This window comes from Rhodotorula paludigena (assembly GCF_050403205.1).
Source record: "Rhodotorula paludigena JCM10292 DNA, Rt_paludigena_JCM10292v1_ctg23, whole genome shotgun sequence".
In the NCBI taxonomy this organism is placed as follows: domain Eukaryota; kingdom Fungi; phylum Basidiomycota; class Microbotryomycetes; order Sporidiobolales; family Sporidiobolaceae; genus Rhodotorula; species Rhodotorula paludigena.
In genome coordinates, this window is record NW_027481435.1 from 131,707 (window position 1) to 157,238 (window position 25,532).

Consider the following 25,532-nt stretch of genomic DNA (forward strand, 5'->3'; position numbering starts at 1 on the left):
CGAACTCGGCGGCGGACGGACGGAAGAAGGGATGCGCGTGGTCGCACGATGCTGGCTGTAGTAGCGACTGCCGGTCGAACATGTGATTGTTACGCAGAGCATCAGAGCAGGAACGCAAACAAGGCGAGGAAGAGGCCTGTCCGCCTTTGTCTTGCGTTCGGTCGAGAACGAGGGGCTCGAGCGCCGTACAGCGTCTCTTTGCAAGCGCGTACTCGCGACAAAGCATAAGGAGTGCTTCCAAAGGCAGCAGAGAAAGCGGGAGAGGCGCGCAGACACAGACATGTAGCGAGGAACACGCGCAGATGGCCTTGGTTGCTTCATTCCGACAGTCAATTGCAAGCTTTGCGCGCAGCCTCTACTGCTGCGCCTTGACCTCCGACCTGCGTATCATCACGGTCTCGGTCCCTCCGACCCGCTGCCAGCCATAGCGAGCGTAGACGGGCTGACCTGCCGGGCTCGCCTCGAGGTACATTGGTGCGCCGCTGGCCTCGGCAAGGCTGATGGCGTATTGCAAGAGGGCGCCGCCGACACCCTGACCCTGGTAGTCCGGATGTGTCCAAAGCGGTCCGAGGTACCTGTGCAAAGCAGGGTTGAGTTTCTCGAAGAATGAGGAGGACGAGGGGAAGGTCGTGCGCACCAATGCGGCTCCTCGCCCATGACCTGGCGCCGTACGACGTCGTACTTCTCAAGCATGCCGTTCCACTTCTCCCAGTCGACCTGCTCCCATGCCTCGCGCTCTTCCTCAATTTTCTCGTCCGCCGGTTTCCGCTTCTGCAGATTGTCAACAGCTGCGCCGGGCAGGTGCCAGAACGCCATGCCCGCTACGATAGGCTTGTCGCCGTCCGGCCCGGGGACGGTAGCTTTGGTCACAAGCGTGTCGGTTCGGCGAATGAGGGGGAGCATTCGACGGGCAGCGCGGCGGTACCGAGCATCGTCAGGCGCGCGGTTCGCCACCGGTTCCGTCTCGCCGTAGAGTCGCTCGCCGAAAGCCAAGTACTGTCCCTCTGCCTGTGTCGCGCGAGTCGTTCAGCGTGCTGAAAGGCGATCGGGAGGAAGTGGGGGAGCGGCTCACCAGCTCGAGCAGGTCCGCCTCTTCGACGGCTGAGACAGTGACAGGCAGCTTCGTACGTGATTGTGGCATCTCGTGTGTCAGAGCGCAAGCGAGCTGATGCAGGCGCAGAGGAGCGAGAGCGAGCCAAGCGGTCGAGAGATGAGCGGCGGCGGAACCTCTGTCCCGGTCAGAGCAGAGCTTTGATGCGCAGATCAGGCGTCCGTCAGGACACCAAGTATCTCATCAGCACGGAGCAGGGCAAGCGGCGAAAGGACGAGGTAAGGGAGACCACCATTTGCATCTTGCCTCGTGTCTTCCCCTCGTCGCGACGAACCGATTCTCACAACAAGCTACACAGCTACCACACTCGGCCCGCACGGCGACTCTCACTAGAAGCGGGAATGTCTCTACTGAACATGCATTTTTTGCCCGAGTCAGGAAGTACAGCCCGTCCTCCTTGCATTCAATCGCTTAGAGCGTCTTCTCGACGAGGGTGATGCCCTCGGCCTCGACAGCCTCGAGGAGAGGGGTGACGATGTCCATGGTGTAGGGCGCGAGGATGCCGCGCTTGCTGATCTTGCCGTCGAGGACGAGCTGGACCTGCGTGAGGCAAAACGAGTCTGGTCAAAAACGCCCGAGACAGGTAAGGAGCTGACAGTCTCGACTCACAGCAATACCGCAGGGAACACCGACAAGCTTGGCCATCGACGAGGCGCCGCCAGTGCCAGTGGGCGCGCCGTAGTCGAGGAGGGTCGACGTGCGGGTCTCCTTTAGAAGCGAGTGTTTACGTCAGCTCACGGTGGCTCATCAAGCTTGACGATCGACCAACGCGCGCGTGGTGAACGGGAGCAGCGAGATAGGCTAGCTCACCTGGGTGCCGTCGGCGTTCTCGACAACGAACTTGTGCTGGAGCATGACCATGTCGCGCTCGCCCTTCTCGTACTGCATCTTGGCCTCGAGGGTGCCGCAGAGCGTGTCGAGGAGGGTGGCGCGAGGCTCGGCCTTCTCGGTCTGCGAGAAGAGGCCGATCCAGCGCAGGCCCGACAGGATGCGCTGCTCCTCGGCCTCGGACGGGAACGCCGTCTTGGCCTTGATGGCGGCGATGAGGCTCGCCTCGTCGCTCGCCTGCGCGCCGAGCGCGCGCTGCGTCACCTCGGCCCACGCGAGGGGCGCGGCGCCCTTGGCGAGGAAGTCGACCGGCGACTCGTTGAGGAAGCCAAGGTCGACGAGCGTCTTGATAAAGGCCGGGAAGCCCTGGTAGCGGAGCGTGCCACGGACGAGGTCCTCGGCCTCGGGGATGTCGTAGAACTCGCGGAACGGAGTCGAGTCGCGGTTCGGGTATGCGACAAAGGCAAACGCCGGGTTGATGAAGTACGGCTGGGCGTGCTTCATGAGGTCCTTGCCGTCAACCTCGACGAGCTGGCCCTTGGCATAGAGCTTGGCCGAGTTGAGGAGGGCGAGGAGGACACCGCGCGACGACCACGAGAACTTGTAGCCGAGGGGGTTGTCGGCCGAAGCCGGGGCGGGAAGACCGCCGCAGTAGCTGTAGAAGCCCTTGATCTTGCCACCGGCACGGTGAACCTCGTCAATGGTCTTGACGGCGTAGAGGTGGTCGATACCCGGGTCGAGGCCGATCTCGTTGAGGACGGTGATGCCCGCGGCGACGGCCTCGTCGTGGAGCGCCTTCATCGCCGGCGAGACGTACGACGTGGTCACGACGTTCTTCTTGAACTTGATCGCGCTCTTGATCACGTTGGCGTGCTGGGTGTACGGGATGAGCGAGATGACGAGGTCGTGCTCCTTGATGGCGGCATCGAGCGACGCCTCGTCCGACGCGTCAACCGCAATGGCGCTCGCGGGGCGCGAGAGCGACGCAGCGAACGACTTGGCCGTCGCGACGTTGCGGCAGCCGACGGTGAGCGAGTTCTCCGGGCGGCGGAGGACGTAGTCGGCGGCGGGCTGGGCGACAAAGCCCGAGCCGAGGAGAAGGACCTTCTTCGGGGTCGCGTCGGCAGGAGCAGCCGGCTGGAGGCTCTTGTCGACGACGGCCTGCGCGAAAGCAGGGAGGGTGAAGGCCTGCTTGTGCACGGCCTTCGACCAGTAGCGGCAGCCCTGAAGGTCGCGCACCGGCGTGCGGAGGTCGCGCTTGCCGTCGAGGGTAGCAACGACGAAGCCGATGGTGCCCGAGGGGTAGGTCGGGATCGAAGTCCAGCCGAACTCAGCCTTGGCGAAGAGGCCGCGCGACATCGACATGAGGTCGTTGATGAGGGGGAGGTGGAGCCAGATGCACTCGCCCTGGGTCGAGATCGTGCCGCCCTCGCGGAGCGACTCCTTGAGTAGCTGGAAGTACGGCTTCTGGAAGAGCGAGTTGGCCGGGCCGACGGGGTCCGACGAGTCGGTGATGATGACGTCGAACTCGTTCTTGTAGTCGTTCAGGAACTTGAAGCCGTCGCCGATGAAGAGGGTGACACGCGGGTCGTCGTAGCCGGCCGCCATGTGCGGGAGGTAGAGCTTCGACACACGCGGGACCGCCTCGTCAATGTCGCAGAGCGTCGCCGACTTGACGCTCGGGTGCTTGAGGACCTCACGGAGGACACCACCGTCACCACCGCCGATGACGAGGACCTTCTCCGGGTTCGGGTGCGAGGCGAGCGGGAGGTGGGCGATCATCTCCTGGTACCTGCAGACGAGATGGTCAGCCTCGATCCGATGCAGATAAAAGCGAGGGCGCACTCACGAGAACTCGTCACGCTCGACGCACTGCGGGACAGTCGGAAGGTCAGGAAATCGCGGCAGCGACAGAATGCGCTCGAGAGAAACGCACCTGGATGGCGCCGTCGAGGACGAGGACGTTGCCGTGGTCGGTCGACTTGAAGACGAGGACGTCCTGGTAGAGGGACTTCTCGACGTGGAGGACCTTCTCGACACGGAGCGTCATGGCCTGACCTGCAGTACCATCCCCTGCGGTCAGCCGCCAGCGACGAGCATGAAACCGAGTCGGGAACCGTGCTTGGACGCTGAGGGCAGAGAGGAAGCGGCGTGCTTACCAGGCCATTGCTCCGAGATCTCGCTGCAGTGCGCACGAACGAGGCGACAGGGTCAGCGAACAGTGCGGTGCACGGCGGGACCTTCGCGGCAAGATGCGGGCGCACCGGAACCAGCCGTCTGCGAGTGGGAGGTCAGGTCAGCGTGCTCTACAGTGCAGATCGTGCAGCTCGATACTCACCAACAATGAGCGGGTGCGAGAGCTCGGCGGCCATCTTGTCGGGGAGGTGAGCTGGGGAAAAGTTGGGCCACGGTCAGGACGGCTGGACGGACTGCAGCGCGGCCCAGCTGGTGCAGGCACGCTCTGTAGGCGCTCGCACACGCACCAAGGTCGGCGGGCAGAACCGGGCGAGGAGCAACCGCCGCCGCCGTCTCGCGGCTCTCCTCGTCGGGCGCAGCTGCGTCCAACCTCTCCGCTCTGCAGGCTGCAAAGGAGGGCCAATACAGCTTTCGTGTTCCTCGAAACTACGAGACTGGCATTGCACGCTGGCTACGCGTATTCGCTCTTTGCCGACGCCTTTCCGCGCACCGACATACAACCGACATACGGCAAGACCTGTCCCACCGCTGCGACACGGTAGCGTAGCACTGTAGAACGAAGCACACATCGCGATACTTTGACTGAGATTCGCAGGTGCCCGCTCGAATCGCAAGAAGTTCGTCGAGGCTGGGGCGTCGTGTCGTCGGCGCCGCGGCTTCCGCTGGCGTTGTACGAGGGCACAGGTACAGCTGCAGGCACTTTTTCTTCGAACGAGACGAGCAGGGAAGGATCTACCGGACAGGCAGCCCAGCGGTCGCGGAAATGGACGGCCGAGGCGAGGCCCGGCCGGGGTTGGCTGGATGCGGGCCCGATCAGGCAGGAGCGCCGCGCTTCATCTGTATTCTCGTTCTTGGAGATTGCCCGAGTGCTTGCTCAAGCGTCCCGGCTTGCTTCTCTCGCGCGAGCAGCGACTGCTGCGTCGTCGATTGCTCGCTCGCTCCGCTAGCGCACCTGCTCCACGCTCCTCTGCTCCCAGCGGCTCGCTGCAGTGGGGCCCAGTCTTCCCAGAGCAACCCGACACCAGCCCGACAAACGCCCGCAACGATGGCCGGCTTCGTGCGCGCCGCCGCCGTGAGCGTCGGCGTCCAGCAGCAGACGCAGAGCGGCCAGGAACGGGCGGACGAAGGCCGGCGGGCAGGATCGGCAGCAGGAGCAGGTGGACTTGGCGTGCAGTCGCAGGTGCCGACAGCGGGTGGACCAACCGGGGCGGCGGTCCCGGCACGCTTCGTGCGCCGACGCTCGCTGCTCGGCGACGGAGACGGGGCGCACTCGCCTGAACATGTGGTGGCGCTGGCCCCTGCGCCTCAGCCTTGCGAGCGGACGTCCTCCTCTGCGCATCTTCAGCACGCGCGAGAATCCATCGCGCTGGGGCAGATTGGTGGGTCAGCAGCAGATGGACGCCAAACGGCTCAGCAGCCAGCACGCCGCAGGACGCAGGGATCGCCGTCGAGCGGACTCGGGTCATGGCTCCTCTCGCGCTTCCGTGCCGCTCCTCGGCCCAAAATCGCCGACTCGCTCCTTGCCATCCAGCCTTCCGACCTCCGCCGCCCGTCCTTCCCTCTCACCGGCCCCGCGACCGCCCCGACCAACAAGTCGCCCAAACCCGGCTACCTCGCCTCGTCCGCCTCTGCCGCCGCACGCAACCCGGGCCGAAATCCCCGCTCGTCACGCTTCCAGCAAGCCTTCTCTCTCATCCCCTCTCGGCGCATGCAAAAGTCGCTCCGGATCTGGGTCCTTTGCGCCTTGACCCTCCTCATCGTCCTCCGCCTCCTCGGCCGCGCACCGGCACCGACGCGCTACCTGCCCCCGATGCCACGTGCATCGCAGCTCCTCGAGCGCGTGTACGGCTCGCGTGATCCGAAGCACGCAGCCCCCGTCGAAATGGGTCTGAGCAATCGCGGAGGGAGCGCCACCCGTGAGAGAGACGACTCTGCATCGGGGCAGGTCACGTCGCCTGCTCGCGTAGCGTACAACAACGAACCCAGCGTCAAGGTGCCGCCAGCAGGCAGTGGCCGGTTGTGGCTGAGCCCGAAGGAGGTTGCGGCTGTCCGGCGCCGACGCGCGGAGAAGCTGTGGGCTGCTCCGGAGGACATGGTCACTGTCGAAGTCGAGGACGCAAAGAAGGGACATCTCCACGAGTCGACCATCATCTTTCTGCATGTGCGTGGCTTCCTCTGGCGTCGCTTTGAGCGATCGCGAGTACTTATGCTGTGCCTTGGCGTACTACAGGGCTTGAGCCAGGTCAAGAATGACGCGTTCATGCCGGCAAACATGCACAAGCGCCTGCCGAATACTCGATGGGTCGTGCCCCTCGCGTACGTTCCCCTCTCGCTTCGTCTCGCTTCACAAACCAACCTTCCGTCACTTTGCAGGCCAAAACGCAAGGTCGACGTCTACGATGAGCCCAAGACGGCCTGGTACAACATCCGCGGCTGGCCGTACCACCCATCGGACCGAGACGACGAAGGCATGTTCCGCACGGCGCGTCAACTCAACCGCATCATTGCGCAGGAACGCGCGCGCTTGATCCGCAACCTACGCCGGCGCGGTGGGGGGAGCGCGACAAGCGTACCGGCGGGAGAGGCGCCGGACGAAGCGCCCGAGGACTTCGGGACCACGGAGGAGCGCGAGTGGGCGAGCAAGAGGATCATCCTTGCCGGGTTCTCGCAGGGTGCAGTCATGACGCTCCTGACGGGCTTGACGCACCCCGAGCGGCTTGGCGGGCTCATCGTCTACAGCGGGTACCTGCCGTTAAGAGAAGAGATGGCCAAGGTGAGCCTGCGCCGCACCCGGTATTCTCCGTGCATGCCTGACACTGACTACATTTGTTGTACAGCTCGTCTACGATCTGGGGCGCGAGGATCTGCCCGTCTTCTGGGGTCACGGCACGGAGGATGACTATCTCTCGTACGTTTCGCGGTCTCTCTGCCTCGCTCGAGGCAACGACTCATTCCCAACGCACCTCGTCTACAGCTACAACGACGGCGTGCTCTCTGCCGCCCTCCTCTCCCCCGCATCCATCCCAAAGACGGCCTGGGAAGACGGAACGATTCCGTCAACCTCGCTCTTCCACACGTACCCTGATTACCGCCTCCACCTTTCCGATGTCACCTTCCGCGCGTACGAGACGATGGGCCACACGTTCTGCGGGCAGGAACTGATCGACGTGCTCCAGTGGCTCGAGCGCGTCCTTCCCAAGGGCACGCAGCGCGGCGAGAAGATCCCGCGCAATTTGGGCGCAGTCGAGGCGGTTTCACGGGCGTGAGCGCAGCTGGCAGGTACCGCAGGAGCCGTTGGTAGGAGCTCAGGGTGTGATGTGCGTTGATGAGAGCGGTGTTTCTTTCTCTTGTTGCCGTAGACTTCTGTTCATGCTTCCTTCGCATATTTCTGTTGTCACTTCGCATCTCTCGTTCCTCTCTCTGGCTCGAGCAGTGGGTTCGCGTCCCAAGCCGCAATCTTCGCTAGCATGCTCGCTATCCCTACTTTTTCGCGCTCTCGAGGTACGACGTAAAGTCTGCTGCGTCGCCCTCGGACGCGAGCGGGGCGATCGCAACCGGGCGGAGCTCGGCCTGCAAGACACGAAAGAATCAGTCTCGCACGACGAGCGGGAGGCAAGAAGGCATGGAAGCACGTACCTTGCTCAAATCCCAGGCGCCGCCCGTTGCGTACACGTCTTGCGCCAGCATTTCCTTCGCATGCTGCAGATTGAGGGCGCGGAAAATGATGTGGCTGCCGACCATCTCGGTGCTGTCCTCGTCGCGGAAAATGGCACCGCCCGAGACTTTGGTGTAGTCTCGCAGTCAGCGCCTGAAGGAAGCGAGAGGGCATTTCGAGGGGAGCGCAACTGATCCAGCCGCGCTGATAAGCGACCTTGGCGTAGATGATGTGCGCAGGGCGGCACTCCATTCTGTCGAGAAGATTGTGAGATTCTGCTGCGCCGCATCGGGTTGAGAAGGCGAAGTCGGCGAGCGCACCGTCTGCTGCCAGTCTCAAAGTCCGGAAGGATGCCCTGGAAGACCTTCATCTCCTCAGCCGGCTTTGGCAGAGGAACGTCCCAGACGTTTGGGCCGTAAGGCGCGGGAGCAGAATGAGGAGGGCCAGACATGGTTGAGTGCGAGCAAGCAGCAGAGGAGCAAAAGCAGAGACGGCAGGCAGGCAGGGTGCGCGACGGCTGGGCGGATCGCCCAGACCACTGCACAGCCTTCCACGTCGCAGGTATTCCATGAACGGCAAACTCGGCCTCGTCAGAGAAGCCGGTGCACGAGTCAACCGGCAGCTTTGCGCGACCGCCGCTGATCATAAGGGGACATGGCGCGGCGCTGTGCTCTCCGAGCGACATGCTCTGCTTGCGACGTACAAGAGCAGATATGTGGCAAACGCAAGATCATGGAGAAGGACAAGCAAGAATGCAGCGGCGAAGCGACAGAAGAGTCGCGGCTTCCGAGCGTCGGGCGCGATGTGCTTTACTTATGTGCCTGCTTGTTGCATATTGTCCATTGCGCTCGTCGGAAGCGCCGCACTGCGGGGGAAAACCTCAAGATAAAGTGACGTCCGCCTCCTCGTTCGTTCCTCTCCTCCCTTTGCCGCCATGCCCTTCTAGTCGCCCCGTCTAGCCCTCCTGTGGATCCACCCGTCCCTCGTGCTGCACGAGATCGTGCGTCTACTTTTTCGCCGCAGGCGTGTTGCCGAAGTTGGTGTCGACGTCGAGCAAGACTGCGGAGAGACGCACCGCCCTGTCAGCACGAGGACCGACCTGAAGGCAGGAGCGAAAGATCGTCGACGCACCCTTGAGCGCGTTGCGCGCACGCACGCGAGCCATCTCCTCCTCGCGCGGGAGGACCGTCTCCATGAGGCTCTGGTTCGGCTCGGGGAAGGGGAAGTGCTTCTTGAGGTTCTCGTACGCGACAAGGGTCTGCGGGGCGCTTCCGAAAGGTCAGAAGGGAGTTTCGGGTTGACGAGAGGAAAGGAGAACGCACGACACCGAACTGAGGCGAACTGCGGAGGACACGGGCGGGCCCGCCCTTGAACAGCGCTGCAGCGCCCTCCTCGGCGACTGCGATAGACAAGCGACTGAAAGTCAGTCTCGGAACCGATGAGGGGCGTTCACAGGGACCCGAATGTCAGGAAAGGGCCAACTCACGGATCTTGCGGAACGCATCGCCAATGCCCTTGTAGTGCGTTTCGCCCTTGCGCGCCTCGGACTGCAGGCGCGTCTTGATGACATCGGCGGGCGTGGTGAGGTACGCGGCGGGCATGCCGGCGATGGCGGCGGCCGCGAGCGCTTCGCCGTACGACAGGACCTTGCCGTCGCGCCCGTCGTGGAAGACGTCCTTCTTCAGGTGCGCGTGTCTGTGCACGAACAGCAAAAGGTCAGGTTATCGAGCTCGAAGCAGATTGCGATTCTAGCTTGGACACAGCAGAAAAAACGCACGCCGGGAAGTAGATGGCCGAGAACGGCACATCGCGCGCCAAGCACGCCGCCGCACCGCGATACAGGCCGATGAGACCCAAGCTCTTGACGATCTGCGCGGCAGACTGTCGCGGCGCGCCCGTCACCTTTGCATTCTCGCCCTGCATCTGCAGGCGGATCTTGACAATCTCGAGCGGGTTGGTGAAGATCTGCGCGAGCGAGAGTCTTCAGCACAGGAGATCGTCGCGAAACAGAAAGGAGGAACGCACGACCTGGCAACCTCCGGCAAGACCACCGGCAGCGAGCTCCCAGGGCAGCTTGATCCGCCCCGTCTCCTTGTCCGTCGCGTACTCGCGCACGAGGTCGTTGACCGTCAGCTTGATGGCCTTTTCAGGCGCGACACCCTGTGCATGTAGGCAGCGACTGATAGTCAGAAGGGCGAAACGAGGCGGAGGACAGGCCGGTGGCTGGAACGCACGATGAGCTGTGGCGGCAGACCGCGGTAGAAGCCCGTGAAGCCCTCGTTCTTGTACACCTTCTTGACGCAGTCGAGCGAGTTCTTGTACAGCACCTCGCCGACAACCTTGGAACGCTGGTTCTGCATGCGGGTCTGCGCAGATGGCGGGCGAGGACGGGGTCAGACTGCATGCCTCAAGCGAAGTCCAGGACATGAGCAGCAAACCTTCGTGAGGTCGATCGGGTACACTGCGAAAGAAGGAGGAGTCATACTCTGCGGGAAAGAGAAGAGCAGGTTGCAAACGTACCAGCCGTCGCGCCCAGCGCGCCAGCGATACCGCCGAGACCAAAGTAGTACGCCGACTTTGCGTACACAACAAAGTCGAGGATCAGCGTCGTCCAGCAAAGGGCGCACATGCTGAAGAAGCACTGCAACGCACCTTGCCCACTTCGTGCATGGCAGTCCCGGTCGCCTTGCCCTTGCCCTTCTCCTGCTGCTGCGTCCTCGGCGGGCCCCACTTTGCGTCGAGCAAGCTCCCAAAGTCCCTCAGGCCGAGGCGCGGCTTGTCCTCGCCCGTGGCGCCAAGGCGCGCATAGTGGAAGATGATGGCGACCTCCATCGGCGAGAACGTGCCGTACCGCATCGTGCGCGCCGCGTGGTTCGTAAAGTCGAGCGCGGTGATCTTGCCGTCTGGCGAGCGCGCGCACGACTCGCGCACGACCTTCTCGACGAGGTCCATCTCGCGGATGACCTGCGCAGAAGGCGACGCGTCAGTCTGGCGGGCGAGGCTCGAGGAGGGTGAGAAACGCACGTTGTGGAAGGCGATGCACTCGGAGTAGCTGATCTTGCCGCCGGGCACGACCTCGGCGAGCTTGTCGAGGTTCTCGAGGACGGCGTCCGAAAGCTTATGACGCGCGAGCTCGTAGATAATGCGCTTGAACTCGCGCTTGTCAATGTAGCCGTCCTGGTTCTGGTCGAAATGGCGGAAGGCTTGCCGCAGGCGCTCGCCTTGCAGGCCCTTGATGAGCTGGGTAAACTCGCTGCGGGAGGCAAGGTCCGGTCAGCGTTTCAGTTGGAAGACCCGCCAACTGCGCAACGCACTTGAAGCCAAGAACGTGACCGCCGTCAGCCTTGCCAAGGTAGAGTTTGACCCAGGGACTGTCAAAGTCGAACGGGATCGCATCCGGAGCGCGCATCGACTGAAAGACGGCCTTGAACTCGTCGAACTTGACCTGGCCATCGTGGTTCTGATCGAAGACGCGGAAAGCAATCTGCAGACGTTCCGCACAAGCTATCAGCAAAAGCAGCCAAAGTGGCTGGAGTCGCGCTGAAGTGTCATGCGAAGACTCACGTCGTAGTCGGCCGCAGGCGATTTCAGGAGCTCCTGGAAAGCGACAAAGTCCTCCCAGACGACACGGCCACTCCGTCTCCGGTCGGCGACGTTGAAGAGGATGCCGTACTGCTGGCGACTGATCTTGGCAAAGTCGGATTCGGGCGCGACGGCAGAGACAAAGTCGGGCTCGGTGAGGTAGCTGACGCCGCCGATCGAGTCGCGCGTCGCAAAGCGGTCGAACGTCTTGCGCCAGCGGTCGACTTCGCTCGGCGTCGTGTACTCGGCCTTGACGGCAAGGGCGGCGGGAGCGCCGACACTCTGCGGCGAGCTGTCGCAGGAGAGGGGGGAGGCTGTGTCGAGTAACGCAGACGAGCCGAGTGTCAGCTCGAGAGCTCTGCTGCGAGCTCTGCAGACGCTGCCTCGTCGTCGGCTGCGCTCGTCGTGCCCGCCATGGCGCAGCCGCGGAAGTGCAGGCGCATGCGAGCAGCCGCAAGCAGCCGCTGCCAGCTTCGCCTCGCCCTCCTTGGTCCGTCCGAGCGCGCGCAAGCTCCGCTAGAGCGTGTGCTGGGCGGTCCACGCGTCGTCCACGCGCGTATCGGGCGTGTGTAGGCCGCGAGAGGTTGACTCTCGGCTGCCTGACGAGTGTCGGGTCGGAAGCACACGACGCCGAACAGGACAGAGACGCACGGTTGAGCATGGCGAGAGAGACAGGACCAGACAGGGCTCGACTCGAGCAAGAGCAAGCAGCTCGGAGCGAATGCGCGCGAGCAGTGCGTCGACCGGAAGTAGAGGAGAGCGTCCGCCCGGAAGAGCCCGGCCCCTCAGCCTGTGCTTCCTGCAGGACTGGTGCCGCGGGCAAGGGCGTGTGCAGGGCAGGAGAGTGCACGCGAGGCAGTCTCACGCAGTCCTTTGCTCCGCTCGCCGCGCTGCCGCCCTTCTCCCGCTTCTCCTCCTTCTCTCCACACACAGCCCCTCACCGCCCCGCCTTTCTCGCTTTGCCGTCCTGTCGATGCCGGAAGCCACGCTGGCTTGTTCCCGCTCGTTCGGATCGATGGCACCGTGCAACACGCTCATCTCTGCGAGCGAGGCGGTGCTCGCTCTTCCTCCTGCTCTATTACGGAACCCACCTCGTCTGGCGGAGCGCGCGCGGCACAGCACCTTTTTCGCGCCTCAACAAGTGCAGCCAGAGGATACAGGGCGCATGCCAACTTGTAGCACTAGTCCAGTCGAGCACGCGCCGTGAATTCGGGCCCGTTCCGTCTGTGCCCGCATGCAGGAGAGCCCCCGCCAGCCCTGGTGCGGAGTCGCGTCTCGCTCGCCTTGCAACGCGCCGACCGGAAGCGCTCGGATTCACTGTGCGTGCTTGGTAGACCTAGTGCTACAAGCTCGTACTACGCCTGGCCCCTCCGGCTTTACTTGCTGGGGCGCGAAAAAGGGGCGAAGTCGCGCGCGCCGCGCCAGACGAGGTGGTTTCCGTAATATCCTCTCCTGTCCGCCCCGTTTGCGGACCCTCCGTGGGTCCTGCTTCTGCTTCTCCTGAACTCTTGCTGTGTCGCCGGCTTCTGCGTTGTCCTCTGCTGACTGCACATGCTCCCGCTGGCCTGCTCGACCGCCTTTTCGAACGAGCCTCCCTCACCCGCTTGCATGCAACGTCCGTTCCGCACGAGTGCGAGCGCACGCTCTTTGTCGCCTCACTCGAGCGACAGTTCTTCTACCAAGGACGAAGCAGACGAAGCCACACTGCAGGTCTGCGTCTCACGGTTCTACGATGCGGTACACTCTCTTCCCTCTCGCGCCTTTTGCCTCTCTCACTGAACCCTCTCGCAGGCCACAGCCGCGCACCGATCCCTCGACGACCTCTCTTCCCTGTTCAACACGATCCTCTCGCACTCGACGCGCCTCTCGGCGCTGCACCCGAACGACCTCTCTACGCCCAACCTTGCCCTCACACTGCGCGACGCGCTCCTCGCCGCCGCAGACCTCCTGCGCCGCAGCGACGCCGACATCTGGACGCTCTGGGGCGAGGAAGAGCGCGTCCGTCTGGCGTGTCAGCGCGGCGCGTTCCGCCTGCGAGAGCGCGACACGCGCGCGGTCGGGAGCGAGGCGGGCGAGCTGGACGAGCGGAGGGAGGAGGTGGACGGGCTGGTGAGGCGCTTGGAGAGGCGCGTGAAGATGGTCAGGCGCGAGGCGCGGGGGGAAAGGAAGGACCGGAGGAGGAGGGAGAGGAGAGGGGAGGGAGCGGGCGCAGACGAGCCGGAGCGACTGGGCGACTACCTCGTGCCCGGCACCCGGTCCTTTCCTGTGCGTACGCGTTCATCACATAGCTGTGTGTTTGTGCTCACGCTGCATCGCCAGCACCTTTTGACGAAGGACACGGTGGAACTGTCGCGCTGGCTCGTCGAGAACCCCTTCTCAATCCTGTCGAGCCTGCTGGACAACCTCAAATCGCTCACTATCCCGCAAGCCGTACGCCTTTTCTATTCGCCCGTCGATCGCTTAGCGAGCAGATCAAGCGCATACTCACCGCATCTCGGCAGGTCAAAGCGGATGCCTCGCCGGCAACCTTCCGTCCTCGCACTGCTCCACCGCTCTATCCCGCTTCTCACCTCCCTCCAGACGTCCACACCGACGGCAGCTCTCTCTGGCACGTCGCGCCTCGAGACAGCCCAACCCCCGTCGGCGTGACCAACTCTGGCCGGCGCATGCCCGACTGGAAAGCCGCCATATTGCGCGAGGCAAAGCAGCGCTCTGGCCGCGTCGGGTGGTCGCACCGGCTGTTTGACGAAATCGCCGCGGATGGGCGCGAGGGCGTCAGGGAGGTCGAGGCGAGCTTGTCGAGGGGGCACAGGGAGAGATGGTGCGTTCTCTCTTTCCAACTCAGCTGTCTCTGTCTGCTCGTTATTTCAAGCTTGACCGCCAATTCTGCAGGATCATCATCGCCGTATTTGCCCTACTGCCCCTACTCGTCGTCGCCAACTTGCTCGAAGACCTCTTCGCTTCCCGCCGCGACTCTGCCACCGCCTCCTCCGCCTCGGCAACAGCCACTTCTTTTGCCTCTTCTCTTGGCTATCGCACTATCGAGCCAACAATGCTGGACGGGGAGGAGAAGCGCGCTTTGGCAACCGGCGTGGCGATGCAGGCGGCAGACGAGGCGCTGTTGCGGGAACGGCGGAGGCGCAGCGCAGAGCTCGATGCAGAGCTGGTGTAGCTGCGCGACTTGCAGAATTTACCCTTCCACTTGCTGTTGCGGCGAGAGTACGCTCAAACCCTGGTTCGCCGCGCTCAGGCCGTCCCTGTCGGACTTTCCACCCGCTCGTTCTGCGTCTCCTCTCTCCGGTCCCCGGCTGGGCTAGCGTGCGCCTTCTCCTTTCGCTCCTTCTCGCCACTCACCCTCGTCGCTCGTTACTTTCCGCACTTACATTTCGCTCACTCGGCCCCGCTCAGCATGGCGCAGCGCGAGAGCGACGTGATTGATCCCTTCCGCGCGACGGGCGGGAATACCGTCGTGCGTCCGTGTCCCTTCCTCCTGCCCTATCCGGCTACCAGGCCATCCTGAGGTGCTTCTCTAACGTCCCGCACAACCGCAGCCGCCTGGCCAGTACGATAAGGACCTTCTCACCGCCGCTCCTCGTCGCGGGCCCTCGGCAGGCGCGACCTCGTTCGCCCCGGGCACGGCAGGGGACCGGTCGGGCGCGGGCACGGCCGTGTCGGGCAGCGGCGTCGGGGGCGCGAGGTCGGCCCCGCAGCTGAGCACGGTCGGGCGGAGCTCGAGCGGCAAGAGCGCGAGGACGCCGTGGTACCTCACCACGGCGGGCATCGCGGCGCTCGTCATCGGGCTGCTCATCGCGGTGAGTAAACCCTTGAGGTCGGAGTGCATCGCGACGGGCCGTGGCTGAGTCACTTCCGCCTTGTTCGCGCGTAGCTAGGCTTGGGAGTCGGACTCGGGGTTGGGTTGGGGACGAGGGACAGCGGCGACTCGAAAGCCGATGCTGCCAATGCGAGTGAGTAATCTTCGTGCCGCCAAGGCGCGCGCAGCCTGACCTCAGCGCGCTCTGGCAGATGCAGACGGAGGTGCCGCCTCGACCGTCACATCGATGTCGACGCTCAACTCGGTCATCACGGCCGACCCGTCGACCTCGTACATCCCCGTAATTGTGACAGGGAACAGCGCCTCGGTCGCGACGGTCGTTCAGACCATCGGCGGCTCGACCGTGACGCTGACGGCCGCAGGCGGAGGAGCGACGTCGCGCCCGGTGATCACGGTCTCGCAGGCGGCGCCGCCGACGACGCGCACCGAGATCGTGTACGCGACGACGTACGCCGAGACGCAGACGGTGACGGTGACGGGCAACGGCGGCGCCGTGAGCACCGTGACCCAGGTGGTCACCGTGCAGCGGACGATCACGGCGCAGGCTGGGGCGTTCGGAGCGCGGCGGCGGCAGAGGCTTGAAGCGGCCCTTTTGTGCGGATCAAAGGGTGCAGCCAGGATGATGCGGAAGTTCGGAGCGACGAGCCGGCGATATGTATACGAGTCTTGCTCCTTTGAGCCTTTGTGAGCGCATTATGGTAATTCTCGGCCATCGCAAACCTAGTCAAGCAGCATCCAGGCCTGCGCAGAGCGGAAGACGCAAGGACTGATGAAGAGGAGAGAGCAGCAAGTGGAGAGCGCTGGAGAGCACAGCGGGACGCAGCGAGGCTCCGAAGTCGTGCAGTGCCGCCTATCAGCCGCCTACACGAACTTGGCGTAGACATAAAGCCGCTGTCGAGGGACAACGGCGCGGCGAACGACGAACCGGGATCTTCGGGACCGCGGCTTGGTCACCAGCGCCAGCTTCCCGAACTAGACAGGCTCGCGCGTGACTTTCGTTCCTCTTCCATGCTCGCTGCTGTGCGCGCCGCCCCAGCCGCCGCTCGTCTCCCTTTCTCCCACCGCCTCCCCACTTTGCCGCTCGTCCGCACCTTCGCCATGTCTGCACCACCGCAAAACCCCTGGGCTGAGCCCTTGACAAAGCCGATCGGTGCGCTTAGAGCTGCGACAAAGTTTCGCGACTTGAACTGATCGCCTTTGCCGCCACAGACGAGCTTCGCACCTACCTCTGCAACGTCCCTGACTTTATTGAAGGCTCGAAGCGGTTTGTGCTCTCGAATCTGCTGACTGGACGCATGGTTACTCACGCCGTCTTATCCGCAGCCTCGAGATCCGTCCGACTCACCTCGAGCAGTCCAAGGCGGGCCGCGAGGTCGGCTGGATTCGTTGGTCCCGCTTCCTTCCCTCGCTCGAGCCAAGCTCACTTGACAAGTTTTAAACTGGCACTCTCACTTCTATGCAACCCAGTGCAAGCCGGCGCAACCTTCTCGGACGACACGCGCACCAAGATGACGGGATCGTGGTACCTCCTCCGCGAGGAGTCGGTCGACAAAGCGCGCGAGCGCTTGAGCCGCGACGTCTACGCCAAGGGCGGCGCATGGGACATGAGCAGGGTACGCACAGGGGTTGCGCGCTTCGCTATTGGGCATGTTCTGTCCAAACGGCTGAGGTGCTGATCATTCTGTCGCCGCAGGTCACGATCACGGCCGTCGCCGTCTCTGGGTCGAAGCCTTAGCGTAAAACCATGTGTTCTAGAATATGATCTGTCGAGACAAACAAGCTACGAGAATTGCGCGAGAGACTGCTTTCCTTCTTCTTCGCTTCCAGTGCCCACGCTGAGCAGCAATGACACAATAGACCGCCCTGTCTGGGTACTCTCCGACTGCAAAGCGACGCTCGCGAATTCTTGAAGCAAGTGAAGCCCGGGGTACGGTAGCCTCGCAGGCTGTTGACAGACAGGGTTGCACCGCCCCCTTCCGCTTCGCCGTGTGTTTTTATCGTCTCCTCAACGGGGAGACGTCGCTAGCCCAGTCAAAGCTTTCGCTATACTGAGAGCCTATTCAATTGTACACCCGAATGCGTCCTCGCTTACCTGTGCACCTCCAAATTTGACTCGCCGGCCTCTTTCGCCTTGACTCCGGTTCCGTGCGGTCCTCTTGCTTTGCTTCGTCCTGCTGCTGCTGTTGCGGTACTACGCGCAAAGATGGAGTTTTTGAACAGCTACAAGGCGCCCGCACCGCTTGCACAGCAAGAATGGCACGCTACCACTCCTTCGGGCGAGTACGACCTGAACTTCTGCTACGACCTCCCGGGCAAGCTAGAGACGCCCGGCGGAGTTCAACTGGTGCCTTTGCTTGTGCGTCGAGTCTTTATCCCCCGGAACCGCGTACAACACAGAGTGATCGCTCACGGTCATGCTCGCAGCCTTCCCTTCACGGGCCTGCGCTTTACCGCCTCTTCAGCAAACACCCCGAAGGTTTCTACTACCTGCCCTACGGACCCTTTCCGACCTACGCGGCGTTCCTCACGTTCCTCGAGACCGTCCGCCGGGACGCCGGAACTCTCCTCTTCGCGGTCCACGACCTCGCGTTGCAATTTGACGATGAGAAGGAGGGCGACGAGCGACCGTTGAGGGAAGAGAGGATTGCTGGGATTGTCGGTGTGCTCAAGAGCATGCCTTTGAACCGCATGAGCGAGATCGGGTGCGTGCTTTTGGCCGGTATCGAGGCGTTCGCCTGCGGGCGCTCCTGCGACATGCTCACCTGTCCACTCACAGCCATCTGCACATCCCGGCGCCGTTCCAGCGCACGCACGTCCTCACCCACTCGATCGTGCTCCTCCTCCGTTGGCTCCTCTCCTCGCCGTTCCCTTCGTCCACCGCCTCCTCGCCCGGCCTCGGTCTTCGCCGCGTTCAGTGGTTCGCCAACGCCCTGAACGAGCCCTCGATCCGCGCAGCGCAGCGCCTCGGCTTCGCGCTCGAGTCGAGCCACCTCGCCTGGGACCGCGTCGTTGTCCCAGGCAAGGAGGGCGTCGCGCTCCCGGCCTTCCTCGAAGGTGAGTGGCGCGCGCAGCAGGAGCAGCACGGCACTGGCAGGCACAGCGCTGTGCTGGCCGTCGGCTGGGACGACTGGCACGAGAAAGGCGTGAAGGACCGCGCCGAGAGCCTGTGCGAAGGGCGACCGGTCTCGCGAAGGCGCGCGGCGGACGTGCCCGGCCTGCTGTGAAGGCGATAAATAGCACCACCTAGAGCGTAGAGGTGCGCACCGAGTACAGTTCCGTGCACGCTGGCGCAGATGGTCTCGCTGGGGAGATTTGCAAGGCGACCAGGAGCTGCGCTTTGCGATGACGCCGGCCAGAGGCGGTGCTCTCATTTCCGCTAGTCTCGTGCTCAGGCCTTGCAGCGCGTCATGCGCAGAATGTCTGGAAGCATGTCTTGAAGGAGGTGACGCGGTGGCGACGAGGAGGGACAGCTTCTTCTCCTCGTCGCGGCTGCCTCTTGCCCTTCTCGTGCTCCTCCACCGATTGCTGCCTCTGCCTCCGTCTCGAACTAGCTATACGCAATGGGCCTCTTCTCGAACAAGCACGCCAACCAGAACGTGCCTCCCGCTCAGCCGACCGGTGCGACGACGGTCACGACGACGAGTTCGACTCCTGCAGGCGGAGGACCGGGTTTCTTCAGCAAGAACAAGCATCGTACCAACTCGCCGCCGGTCGAGCCCGCAACTCACAACAAGCAGGGCGGGCTCTTTGGTCGCAAACGCAGCAATTCGAGCGATCTCCCGCCCGACTATCGCTTTTCGAAGTGAGTTTCTTGCTTCAATCGGTCTCCAGCTGCGCTCATCTGTGCTGCGTGACAGGCACGACACCCTCGCTGGCGCCCGCAATAAGCTCGAGGCCGCTCAGCACGCCGAATCGCAGGCAGACGCTGTAAGTTCGCAGAGTCTCTCTTCTCCATTCAAGCCAGCTCCGCCACTTGCTTCAGCTGACATTGGTCAACCTGATCCTGCTGCAGGCCCTCTTGCGCGCCCGTACCGCTGTCAACGAGGCGCGCGCCGAGATCGCGGCGCTTCAGCGCGAGGCGGAGGCCGAAGCTCGCGCCGCAAAGGAGAAGCAGCGCGTCGCGCGCAGCTACTCGAAGGCGGGCGGCAAGCTCGGGAGGTACAACTAGGCGAAACTATTGGGCCTTGTTCATGGTGAACTCGCTCGTGCTTCCTCGTCGTATCGCAAGACGCCGACGTTTCCTCCTGCTCGGATATCGTCGCGTGCTGCGCAGTGATTGCCTGTTGATACCCTTTGCGTTGTTGTCCATATTTTCCGTAGCGTCTTGCATTCTCGCGCTGCTAATGACATGACGATAAATTTGAGCTTCCTCAGTTCTCGTGGCACTCTCGTAAGAAGGGGCGACGAGCGCACCGCGAGTGACCACAGTGACCGAGCAGACATCGGAGAGAACGAGCAGACGCCCGAGAGAACGGATGAGAACAAAGACTTGATATTGAACGAGGCACAACCTTCACGACGCAACAAGAGTCTTCTCCTCCTTCTCCACCTTGAGCCGGCGACTGAGCCACGACCGCACACGCTTGCCGTAGATCCACATGGGGATGGTGAGGAGGCAGGTGGCGACGCACGTGCCTCCCATCGTGACGAAGGCGTCCTGGATGCCTTGTGCGATCCAGATGTTGGTGCTGCAGAGGATGCGGATCAACATGCAGTCACGCAGAGGGCGAGATAGAGACGCACAAGGCAGAGAAGCCGGCGCTCAACGCGTTCTTCAGGAAGATTACGCCGCCCTGGAGGAGTGCAGACGGATGAGTACGCAGATTGCCAGAATGGAGACAGGACAGAACTCACCAAAGCAGCCTCGCTCGAGTGACGGTGCGACTCGACAATGTAGCTGATGATAGCCGAGCAGCCGACGGTGATGCCTGCCAGTGAATCGATGAGCCGCCAGCATCGCCAGAGCAAGCGGAGCGAACTCACCGAAGTTGAGGAGAGCAAAGCTCATGATCGGGCCCCAGACGTTGTCTTGACGCTGTGCCGAGATACCTGCAAGGGCGTGAAAGGCGTCAACGACGGCCCCAAAGAGGCGGCTAGCGGCCGAACGGGAGAAATCGCGCAGAAGAGGACGCACCGAAACCGATCAAGCCGAAGCCGCCGAACAATGCCATGGCAATCATGCCGATAGGTAGCCGGAACTCGGGCTCAAAGATGCCCTTGTTGCGCCTCGAGAAGAAGGACTGCGGTCATTCCGACGTCAGGACGAAAGCGCTGAAGGAGGTGAGGCGAAGCGACGCACGGCGGAGAAGTCCGTGAGCGGGCCGATCATGGCAGCCGCAATGAAGTCGGCAACGAGCGCGGCAATGTAGACGTTGCCGGTACCGACAGGGCCGAAACCATCTGTGCAAGAGGTCAAGATCAACATCTCAAGAAGGGCGCACGAAGAGGAGGATGGCTCCGCTCACACTGTCCAGCAAAGACCTGTGCAGCGCCAGTTGCGATGACGACCTGTTGATGAGCAAGTGGCATTCAGCATGGGTACCGGTGAGAGACGGGTCCGAGGAAGCGCACGAGGTACGTGATATACAAACCGTAGGTGACGCCACCATACAACACGACGGGCGACACAATCATCTGTAGCGGCTCGACGAGGAGCCGCCAGAACGAGTGCTGAGGCGCAAAGAGGCCATTGTAGACCTTGAGCGAGTGGAAGTAGCTGTGCTTGGCGGGGACGCTGTTCTCGAGGTGCAGGACGTCGCCCTTCTCGGCTGCCGAGTCGTCGTCCTCACCAGAACGGACCCTGGTCACGGGGGCCGCACGCGCATAGGTCGTCTCGGGCATGCAGAAGATCTGGACCACGAGGAGCGTGATGCAGGCGATCCAAAAGATGCGCCAGCACCACCTCCAGCCGAGATGTGCGAAGACCTGCCCGCTGATGGGTGGCGTCACATTGATCCCTGTCGGTGGTCAGCAAGCGCAGAAGCAGCAAATGTGGGCGAGGCGGCGACAGCGGGCGGGAAAACAGAGAGCGGAAGTCAGTTTTCTGGGTGTGACGCCTGATGCGCTGTCTGACAGCACTACGCTCACAGGCGCGTACGCGAGGGATGAATAGCGTACCGTTGAGCAGGGCAATGGTCCACAGAGCGACGGGGATGCCGCGTTGATGCGTAGGGTACAGGTCCGCAATGGATGAACCGACGAGGAATTCGAGAGGAGCTTGCCCTGCGCCCTGGATGATGCGGGAACCGAGGAGGACGCTGTAGCGGTCACACTCGCCGGCGATGATGCATCCGACCATCATCAGAACCGTTGCCGTGATGTAGACCGGCCGTTTGCCCAGCTTGGTGGCCAGCGCAGCCCAGATTATCTGCAAGTGAGCTCGTATGAGTGGTGAAAGAGTAGGAGACGAAGATAAACGGCTTGCAGTAGAGATGGCGAGGGTCGTCACCAGGGTGGTGCCGAGTGCTCGCGAAATGGCCGACAGGCTCACGCCGAAGATCTCCGCCATCTCGACTTGCGCACCAGACACGAGAGGTCCTGTGCAGGTCGAGCGTGTGAGTACCGGGAAGGGCAGTCGGAAAAATGCAAAGGACGCACCGAGAGCGCCGCAAAGAACGGTCCCATAGATCAAGACGCCGAACGTCATCGTCTTCTTCCACGTCGGCCAATTGAGCGGATCGTTCGGGTCGTCGCTCGGCTGTGGAACGAGAATGATGTGCGAGCTTTTGCCGGTACCATGCTTTAGTGTGTTGAGGTCGACGCCCTCGTAGGTTGCGGCAGCGATTGCATTCGGGTCCTTCGTGTACACCGAGGTGCCGGGGACGTGCTGTTTGCGCGAGCATGTCAGTCAGTGCCACGGGAGGCGCGAGAAGAGCCGAACCTTGAGGTGCCGATCTGAGAAGGTCGCGCGAAGCTCAAGTCAGCGAGTTCTCCTTCGTGAACGCTCGTCCGCGATGCGCACCTTCCAGGATTCCGAGACCCATCTCTGCAGGCACTGAAAGTGCGGGGAGGTGAGAAGAGAGAGCAAGCACTCAAGTCGGATGGTCCGGCAGACGCGCCGCCCCACTTCCCCACCGCCACTTTCGACAGGTCGGAGCGAAGCAAGAGCGTGTGAGCTGAGTAGTGCACCGGGCCGGTCCCGAGGGTCTATACCTAAGTGTCGAAAAAAGCGTCTGCGGAAGCGTGGAACCAGCGGAAGATGGCAGCAGCAGGTAGCGGGGGAGCCATGATCATGCGCAAGTGATCTCGCCGAGCCTTTGAAGTCGGTCAGAACCGCCGAGGCGATAACGCCAGCCATACGTGCACGACCAGTTCCACTCCGAAGCGCCGCCACCCGCTAGAACAACCTACTCACGGATGGTGATACTCGGGCATAGCGAGCAAATCGTCTTCGCTGTTCTGCGCCCCTCCAGTGTTCACTGCCGGATCAACAGCGCGGTAGTGCCGACGTGTCGTCTCGTGCGGCTGCACGTTCGCGTCGGTCGATGCGCGAATAGTCCTAGGCGATGCAGGTGGCGTGTCGCGCGAGCGCACGCCAGGTGTGCGATCTAGGCTGCTGCGACGAGTGTACTGAGTTGCTGAGGGATTGTAGGGGTCGCCCGAGTGCGGTGGTGGCGGGGGTGTCGAGGGGTAGGGTGCCGTGGGGTATCGGTATGTCGGAGACATGGGACGGGTTGTCCGAGGATAGCCAGGATAAGGCGTGACTTCCGGACCATCTGGGCGAGGCCGGGAGGCAGGAGGGTATGGTGAAAGGGAAGACGAGTAGAATGACTGGTTCTGTTGTCGATTGGAGGGGAAGGCGGAAGCAGAGCGAGCCTGCGACGGCGGTCCCGAAGAGTACAAGGCTTGCTGCGGAGGCGGCTGTCGAGGGAACCCCGCTCCTCCACTTGACGAGCCGCTGCGGTCACGGATCGGAGGCGAGTACGCTCGATAGCCTCCTGTCGGGGCCTTCGTCTGCGACGGAAGAGACGACCGAGCATCTCGCGTGTAGTCGTTTCTTAGGGCGTCAAAGGTGCGCTCTTCGACCACGTGTCCGTTCCGCGTGTGCTTGACCGGGATGAACAGCTCGTCGCCCTCCGTCCAGGTCGATGGCGAAACGCTCGCCGCCTCCGGATTGCCCGGAACGAGTGCAGCGGGTACACCCGCCTTGCGCGCTGCAGTGCGGTACTCATCGCGCGTGCGAGGGCCCGCATGTGCTGTCGAGACTCGAGACGACTGGCTTGTCCTCGACGAAGCGCGGCGGGGCGGCGACGGCGGTGTCGATTGATCGCTGTCTGAAGCAGTCGTCGTGGTGGCATCGCCCGAAAGTCTTGGCGGAGCTTGAGCTGGCTTCGAGACATTCTTCGCCGTCGTTGACGTCCTCTTTAGCGGCATCGGCGGCGGTGGTGACATCGAGCGGTCGCTGAGGCTCGAGTCGTCGTCGCCATCGACGCTCGACTTAGCCGTTGTCGCTGCTGACTTCGACTCTTGCCCGTCCTCGGTATCGTCAGACGGATAGAGGTCGACCGAACGTCCGTTACTGGTCTTAGCCGAACCGCGTGACGATGTCGAGCGCTTCGAGCTGGCTCGTAAAGGCTTTTGGTCCCGCGGAGTGCGAGAGCGGTGCCGCGATAGGCTCCGCTTTGCCTTGTCGGAGGCACGGCGCAACGGCGTCTTCATCTGCGTAGCGTCCTCGCCGTGCGGCTCCAGGTGATAGACGGGGATCGCGTAGCGCACGAGGTACAGAATCAGGGCGGCAGAGTTGACCAGGGCGACGATCAGCTGACCCTGAGCGGCGAGTCTGGTCAGCCATGGCGCTCCGGTGGAGAAGGAGAGCGAGACGCACGATGAGGAGGCCAGCTCCGAGCGAGCCCCTGTTCGACCCGCTGAACTCGCTGCCGCTCCACCACACGCCGAAGAGGATGCCCGAAGTGATGACGTAGCCGACGAACCAGCCCTGTAGGGTCATTGGTGAGCCACTGTGGCCGGACAGCGACTCTTTGAAGATCAGGTCACGCACGCAGCATGCCAGCGCGTAGCAGAGCACGATTTTCGGGTGGCGGTACTTCCGGGTCGAATGCAGCTCGTTGAGCACGACGAACTGCGTGCCAACTCGTCAGCTCAACGAGCACTCATCACTGAATTGGGAAACTGGGTTGTACCTCGAGGATGAGCTGCACCGCCCACCCGACGGTCGAGACGATGAAAGCCGCCTTGAAGCGACTCGTGTCGTCGCGCAGGAAGTTGGCGATGCCCACACCTGCCAGCACGAGTCCGAGCAACGTTGCACCGGCGGAACCCCATGCCGCGGCCTTGCCCCGAGCCACAGCCTTCCCCGTCGCGTCCTCAGTAGTGACGACGGCTGTGCCGCTGTCGCTCTCGCTCAGAAGAGCCTTCTCGTCGTCGTGCCTCGCGCCCATCGTCGCGGTAGCACGGCTGCAGAAGAACCTGTGTGCGAGACGAACAGGGGAAGCACGTTGCCCGCGGAAAGTCCGCTCGAGCCGCAAGCGGACGCGGAGCAATGTCGAGCTATGCGAGGCGGGGAACAGTACACAGCTGCATATGTAGCTGGCGCTATACAGCAGGATGGCGCATAGCGAGAAGCCAGCAGCGCAACGAGAGGAGAAGCCCTCTGACCGCCCAGGTCTGCAACGTGTCCCTCACCTGCTCGACCTGTATGTACACTTGCAAGACGCGCTGGACTATGCCTTGAGCATGATGCGGAACCCCATGACGACGCAGGCGACGGCAACGTAAGGTGACAGTCGTTCCCCTGTGGTCCAAGCCGAAGTGTCAGCTGTCGCTTTCTCCGACCGGCTCAAAACGCCTTGCATCGATCATGCAGAGCCAGAAGTGAGTCCAACGTACCTATCCGCGCAAACTTGAAGAAGATGCCGAGGAACCTGCGGTCGCCAAGTCGAGAGAGGGTCAGCAAGGACATCACGGCGATGATCCGCACAGAGAGCAATGCTCTGAGGGCGGTTGTGCCTCTATTGAGCCCCTGCAAGCAGTGTCGAGGCCCCTCGTCGCCTCGTCGCCGTGAGCCGACTTCATCGGAAGCTCCACCTCGACGAGCTCCTCGTCGCCCGCAACAGCCCGTGAGAGCGTGAGACTCGGCGAGCGGCTCACCCTTCCTTGTTTCTGTCGATCAGGCCGGGTGCAGTGGCGCGGGCGTAGGTGCAGGTGCAGATGACGAGGAGGATCACGAGGAGCAAGCTCTCGAAATTGAAGAGAGCCGTCTGTGGGTACAGTGCGAGTGTCAGTAGAGCTCTCGAAACGGTCTGGAGGTGCCCACGGACCATCCCTGCGCGCGGCGCTGCGGTGTACGGGCCAGAGCTGTCGATCGCTCA

At 63.0% G+C, this 25,532-nt stretch overlaps 13 protein-coding genes across 13 annotated transcripts; 6 read left to right on the top strand and 7 right to left on the bottom strand.

The window, feature by feature from the left end:
* Positions 1-355: 355 nt before the first annotated feature.
* Positions 356-903, bottom strand: JCM10292_001503 (GNAT family N-acetyltransferase; the record flags this gene model as incomplete). Its single annotated transcript, XM_076649321.1, has 2 exons — positions 356-575; positions 638-903. 2 exons carry the CDS (start codon positions 901-903, stop codon positions 356-358), a joined length of 486 nt encoding a protein of 161 aa, XP_076505120.1.
* Positions 904-1,522: 619 nt separating this feature from the next.
* LYS9 (saccharopine dehydrogenase (NADP+, L-glutamate-forming)) lies at positions 1,523-4,642 on the bottom strand (the record flags this gene model as incomplete). The annotated part of the gene is made up of 10 exons (XM_076649322.1): positions 1,523-1,651; positions 1,721-1,819; positions 1,922-3,731; positions 3,789-3,811; positions 3,876-4,012; positions 4,099-4,121; positions 4,204-4,216; positions 4,278-4,328; positions 4,423-4,514; positions 4,626-4,642. The coding sequence occupies 10 exons, from the start codon at positions 4,640-4,642 to the stop codon at positions 1,523-1,525; spliced, it is 2,394 nt and encodes a 797-aa protein (XP_076505121.1).
* Positions 4,643-5,180: 538 nt separating this feature from the next.
* On the top strand, positions 5,181-7,401 carry JCM10292_001505 (alpha/beta hydrolase; the record flags this gene model as incomplete). The annotated part of the gene is made up of 5 exons (XM_076649323.1): positions 5,181-6,296; positions 6,366-6,451; positions 6,509-6,908; positions 6,973-7,043; positions 7,110-7,401. 5 exons carry the CDS (start codon positions 5,181-5,183, stop codon positions 7,399-7,401), a joined length of 1,965 nt encoding a protein of 654 aa, XP_076505122.1.
* Positions 7,402-7,615: 214 nt separating this feature from the next.
* Positions 7,616-8,241, bottom strand: JCM10292_001506 (YciI family protein; the record flags this gene model as incomplete). The annotated part of the gene is made up of 4 exons (XM_076649324.1): positions 7,616-7,705; positions 7,772-7,917; positions 7,982-8,043; positions 8,111-8,241. 4 exons carry the CDS (start codon positions 8,239-8,241, stop codon positions 7,616-7,618), a joined length of 429 nt encoding a protein of 142 aa, XP_076505123.1.
* Positions 8,242-8,796: 555 nt separating this feature from the next.
* Positions 8,797-12,033, bottom strand: AGC1 (citrin; the record flags this gene model as incomplete). Its single annotated transcript, XM_076649325.1, has 14 exons — positions 8,797-8,849; positions 8,922-9,048; positions 9,113-9,189; positions 9,277-9,485; positions 9,568-9,755; positions 9,816-9,950; positions 10,025-10,156; positions 10,229-10,251; positions 10,311-10,365; positions 10,443-10,754; positions 10,815-11,043; positions 11,105-11,274; positions 11,355-11,686; positions 12,024-12,033. The coding sequence occupies 14 exons, from the start codon at positions 12,031-12,033 to the stop codon at positions 8,797-8,799; spliced, it is 2,052 nt and encodes a 683-aa protein (XP_076505124.1).
* A 947-nt stretch (positions 12,034-12,980) lies between these two features.
* JCM10292_001508 (uncharacterized protein) lies at positions 12,981-14,544 on the top strand (the record flags this gene model as incomplete). Its single annotated transcript, XM_076649326.1, has 5 exons — positions 12,981-13,109; positions 13,164-13,637; positions 13,692-13,802; positions 13,874-14,193; positions 14,265-14,544. 5 exons carry the CDS (start codon positions 12,981-12,983, stop codon positions 14,542-14,544), a joined length of 1,314 nt encoding a protein of 437 aa, XP_076505125.1.
* Positions 14,545-14,781: 237 nt separating this feature from the next.
* Positions 14,782-16,180, top strand: JCM10292_001509 (uncharacterized protein; the record flags this gene model as incomplete). The annotated part of the gene is made up of 5 exons (XM_076649327.1): positions 14,782-14,841; positions 14,924-15,184; positions 15,259-15,337; positions 15,396-15,798; positions 16,162-16,180. The coding sequence occupies 5 exons, from the start codon at positions 14,782-14,784 to the stop codon at positions 16,178-16,180; spliced, it is 822 nt and encodes a 273-aa protein (XP_076505126.1).
* Positions 16,181-16,302: 122 nt separating this feature from the next.
* On the top strand, positions 16,303-16,939 carry JCM10292_001510 (YciI family protein; the record flags this gene model as incomplete). The annotated part of the gene is made up of 5 exons (XM_076649328.1): positions 16,303-16,354; positions 16,414-16,468; positions 16,528-16,589; positions 16,672-16,817; positions 16,898-16,939. The coding sequence occupies 5 exons, from the start codon at positions 16,303-16,305 to the stop codon at positions 16,937-16,939; spliced, it is 357 nt and encodes a 118-aa protein (XP_076505127.1).
* A 468-nt stretch (positions 16,940-17,407) lies between these two features.
* JCM10292_001511 (uncharacterized protein) lies at positions 17,408-18,428 on the top strand (the record flags this gene model as incomplete). Its single annotated transcript, XM_076649329.1, has 3 exons — positions 17,408-17,560; positions 17,629-17,906; positions 17,981-18,428. The coding sequence occupies 3 exons, from the start codon at positions 17,408-17,410 to the stop codon at positions 18,426-18,428; spliced, it is 879 nt and encodes a 292-aa protein (XP_076505128.1).
* A 336-nt stretch (positions 18,429-18,764) lies between these two features.
* On the top strand, positions 18,765-19,372 carry JCM10292_001512 (uncharacterized protein; the record flags this gene model as incomplete). Its single annotated transcript, XM_076649330.1, has 3 exons — positions 18,765-19,006; positions 19,062-19,131; positions 19,217-19,372. The coding sequence occupies 3 exons, from the start codon at positions 18,765-18,767 to the stop codon at positions 19,370-19,372; spliced, it is 468 nt and encodes a 155-aa protein (XP_076505129.1).
* Positions 19,373-19,717: 345 nt separating this feature from the next.
* On the bottom strand, positions 19,718-22,187 carry JCM10292_001513 (uncharacterized protein; the record flags this gene model as incomplete). The annotated part of the gene is made up of 13 exons (XM_076649331.1): positions 19,718-19,892; positions 19,948-19,997; positions 20,059-20,132; positions 20,188-20,253; positions 20,339-20,444; positions 20,504-20,604; positions 20,670-20,712; positions 20,776-21,161; positions 21,322-21,571; positions 21,629-21,741; positions 21,802-22,030; positions 22,085-22,098; positions 22,166-22,187. 13 exons carry the CDS (start codon positions 22,185-22,187, stop codon positions 19,718-19,720), a joined length of 1,629 nt encoding a protein of 542 aa, XP_076505130.1.
* Positions 22,188-23,728: 1,541 nt separating this feature from the next.
* JCM10292_001514 (uncharacterized protein) lies at positions 23,729-24,602 on the bottom strand (the record flags this gene model as incomplete). The annotated part of the gene is made up of 5 exons (XM_076649332.1): positions 23,729-23,778; positions 23,844-23,970; positions 24,029-24,139; positions 24,203-24,283; positions 24,345-24,602. 5 exons carry the CDS (start codon positions 24,600-24,602, stop codon positions 23,729-23,731), a joined length of 627 nt encoding a protein of 208 aa, XP_076505131.1.
* Positions 24,603-24,884: 282 nt separating this feature from the next.
* KSH1 (Ksh1p) lies at positions 24,885-25,484 on the bottom strand (the record flags this gene model as incomplete). The annotated part of the gene is made up of 4 exons (XM_076649333.1): positions 24,885-24,955; positions 25,051-25,085; positions 25,312-25,421; positions 25,482-25,484. The coding sequence occupies 4 exons, from the start codon at positions 25,482-25,484 to the stop codon at positions 24,885-24,887; spliced, it is 219 nt and encodes a 72-aa protein (XP_076505132.1).
* Between the last annotated feature and the right edge of the window lie 48 nt (positions 25,485-25,532).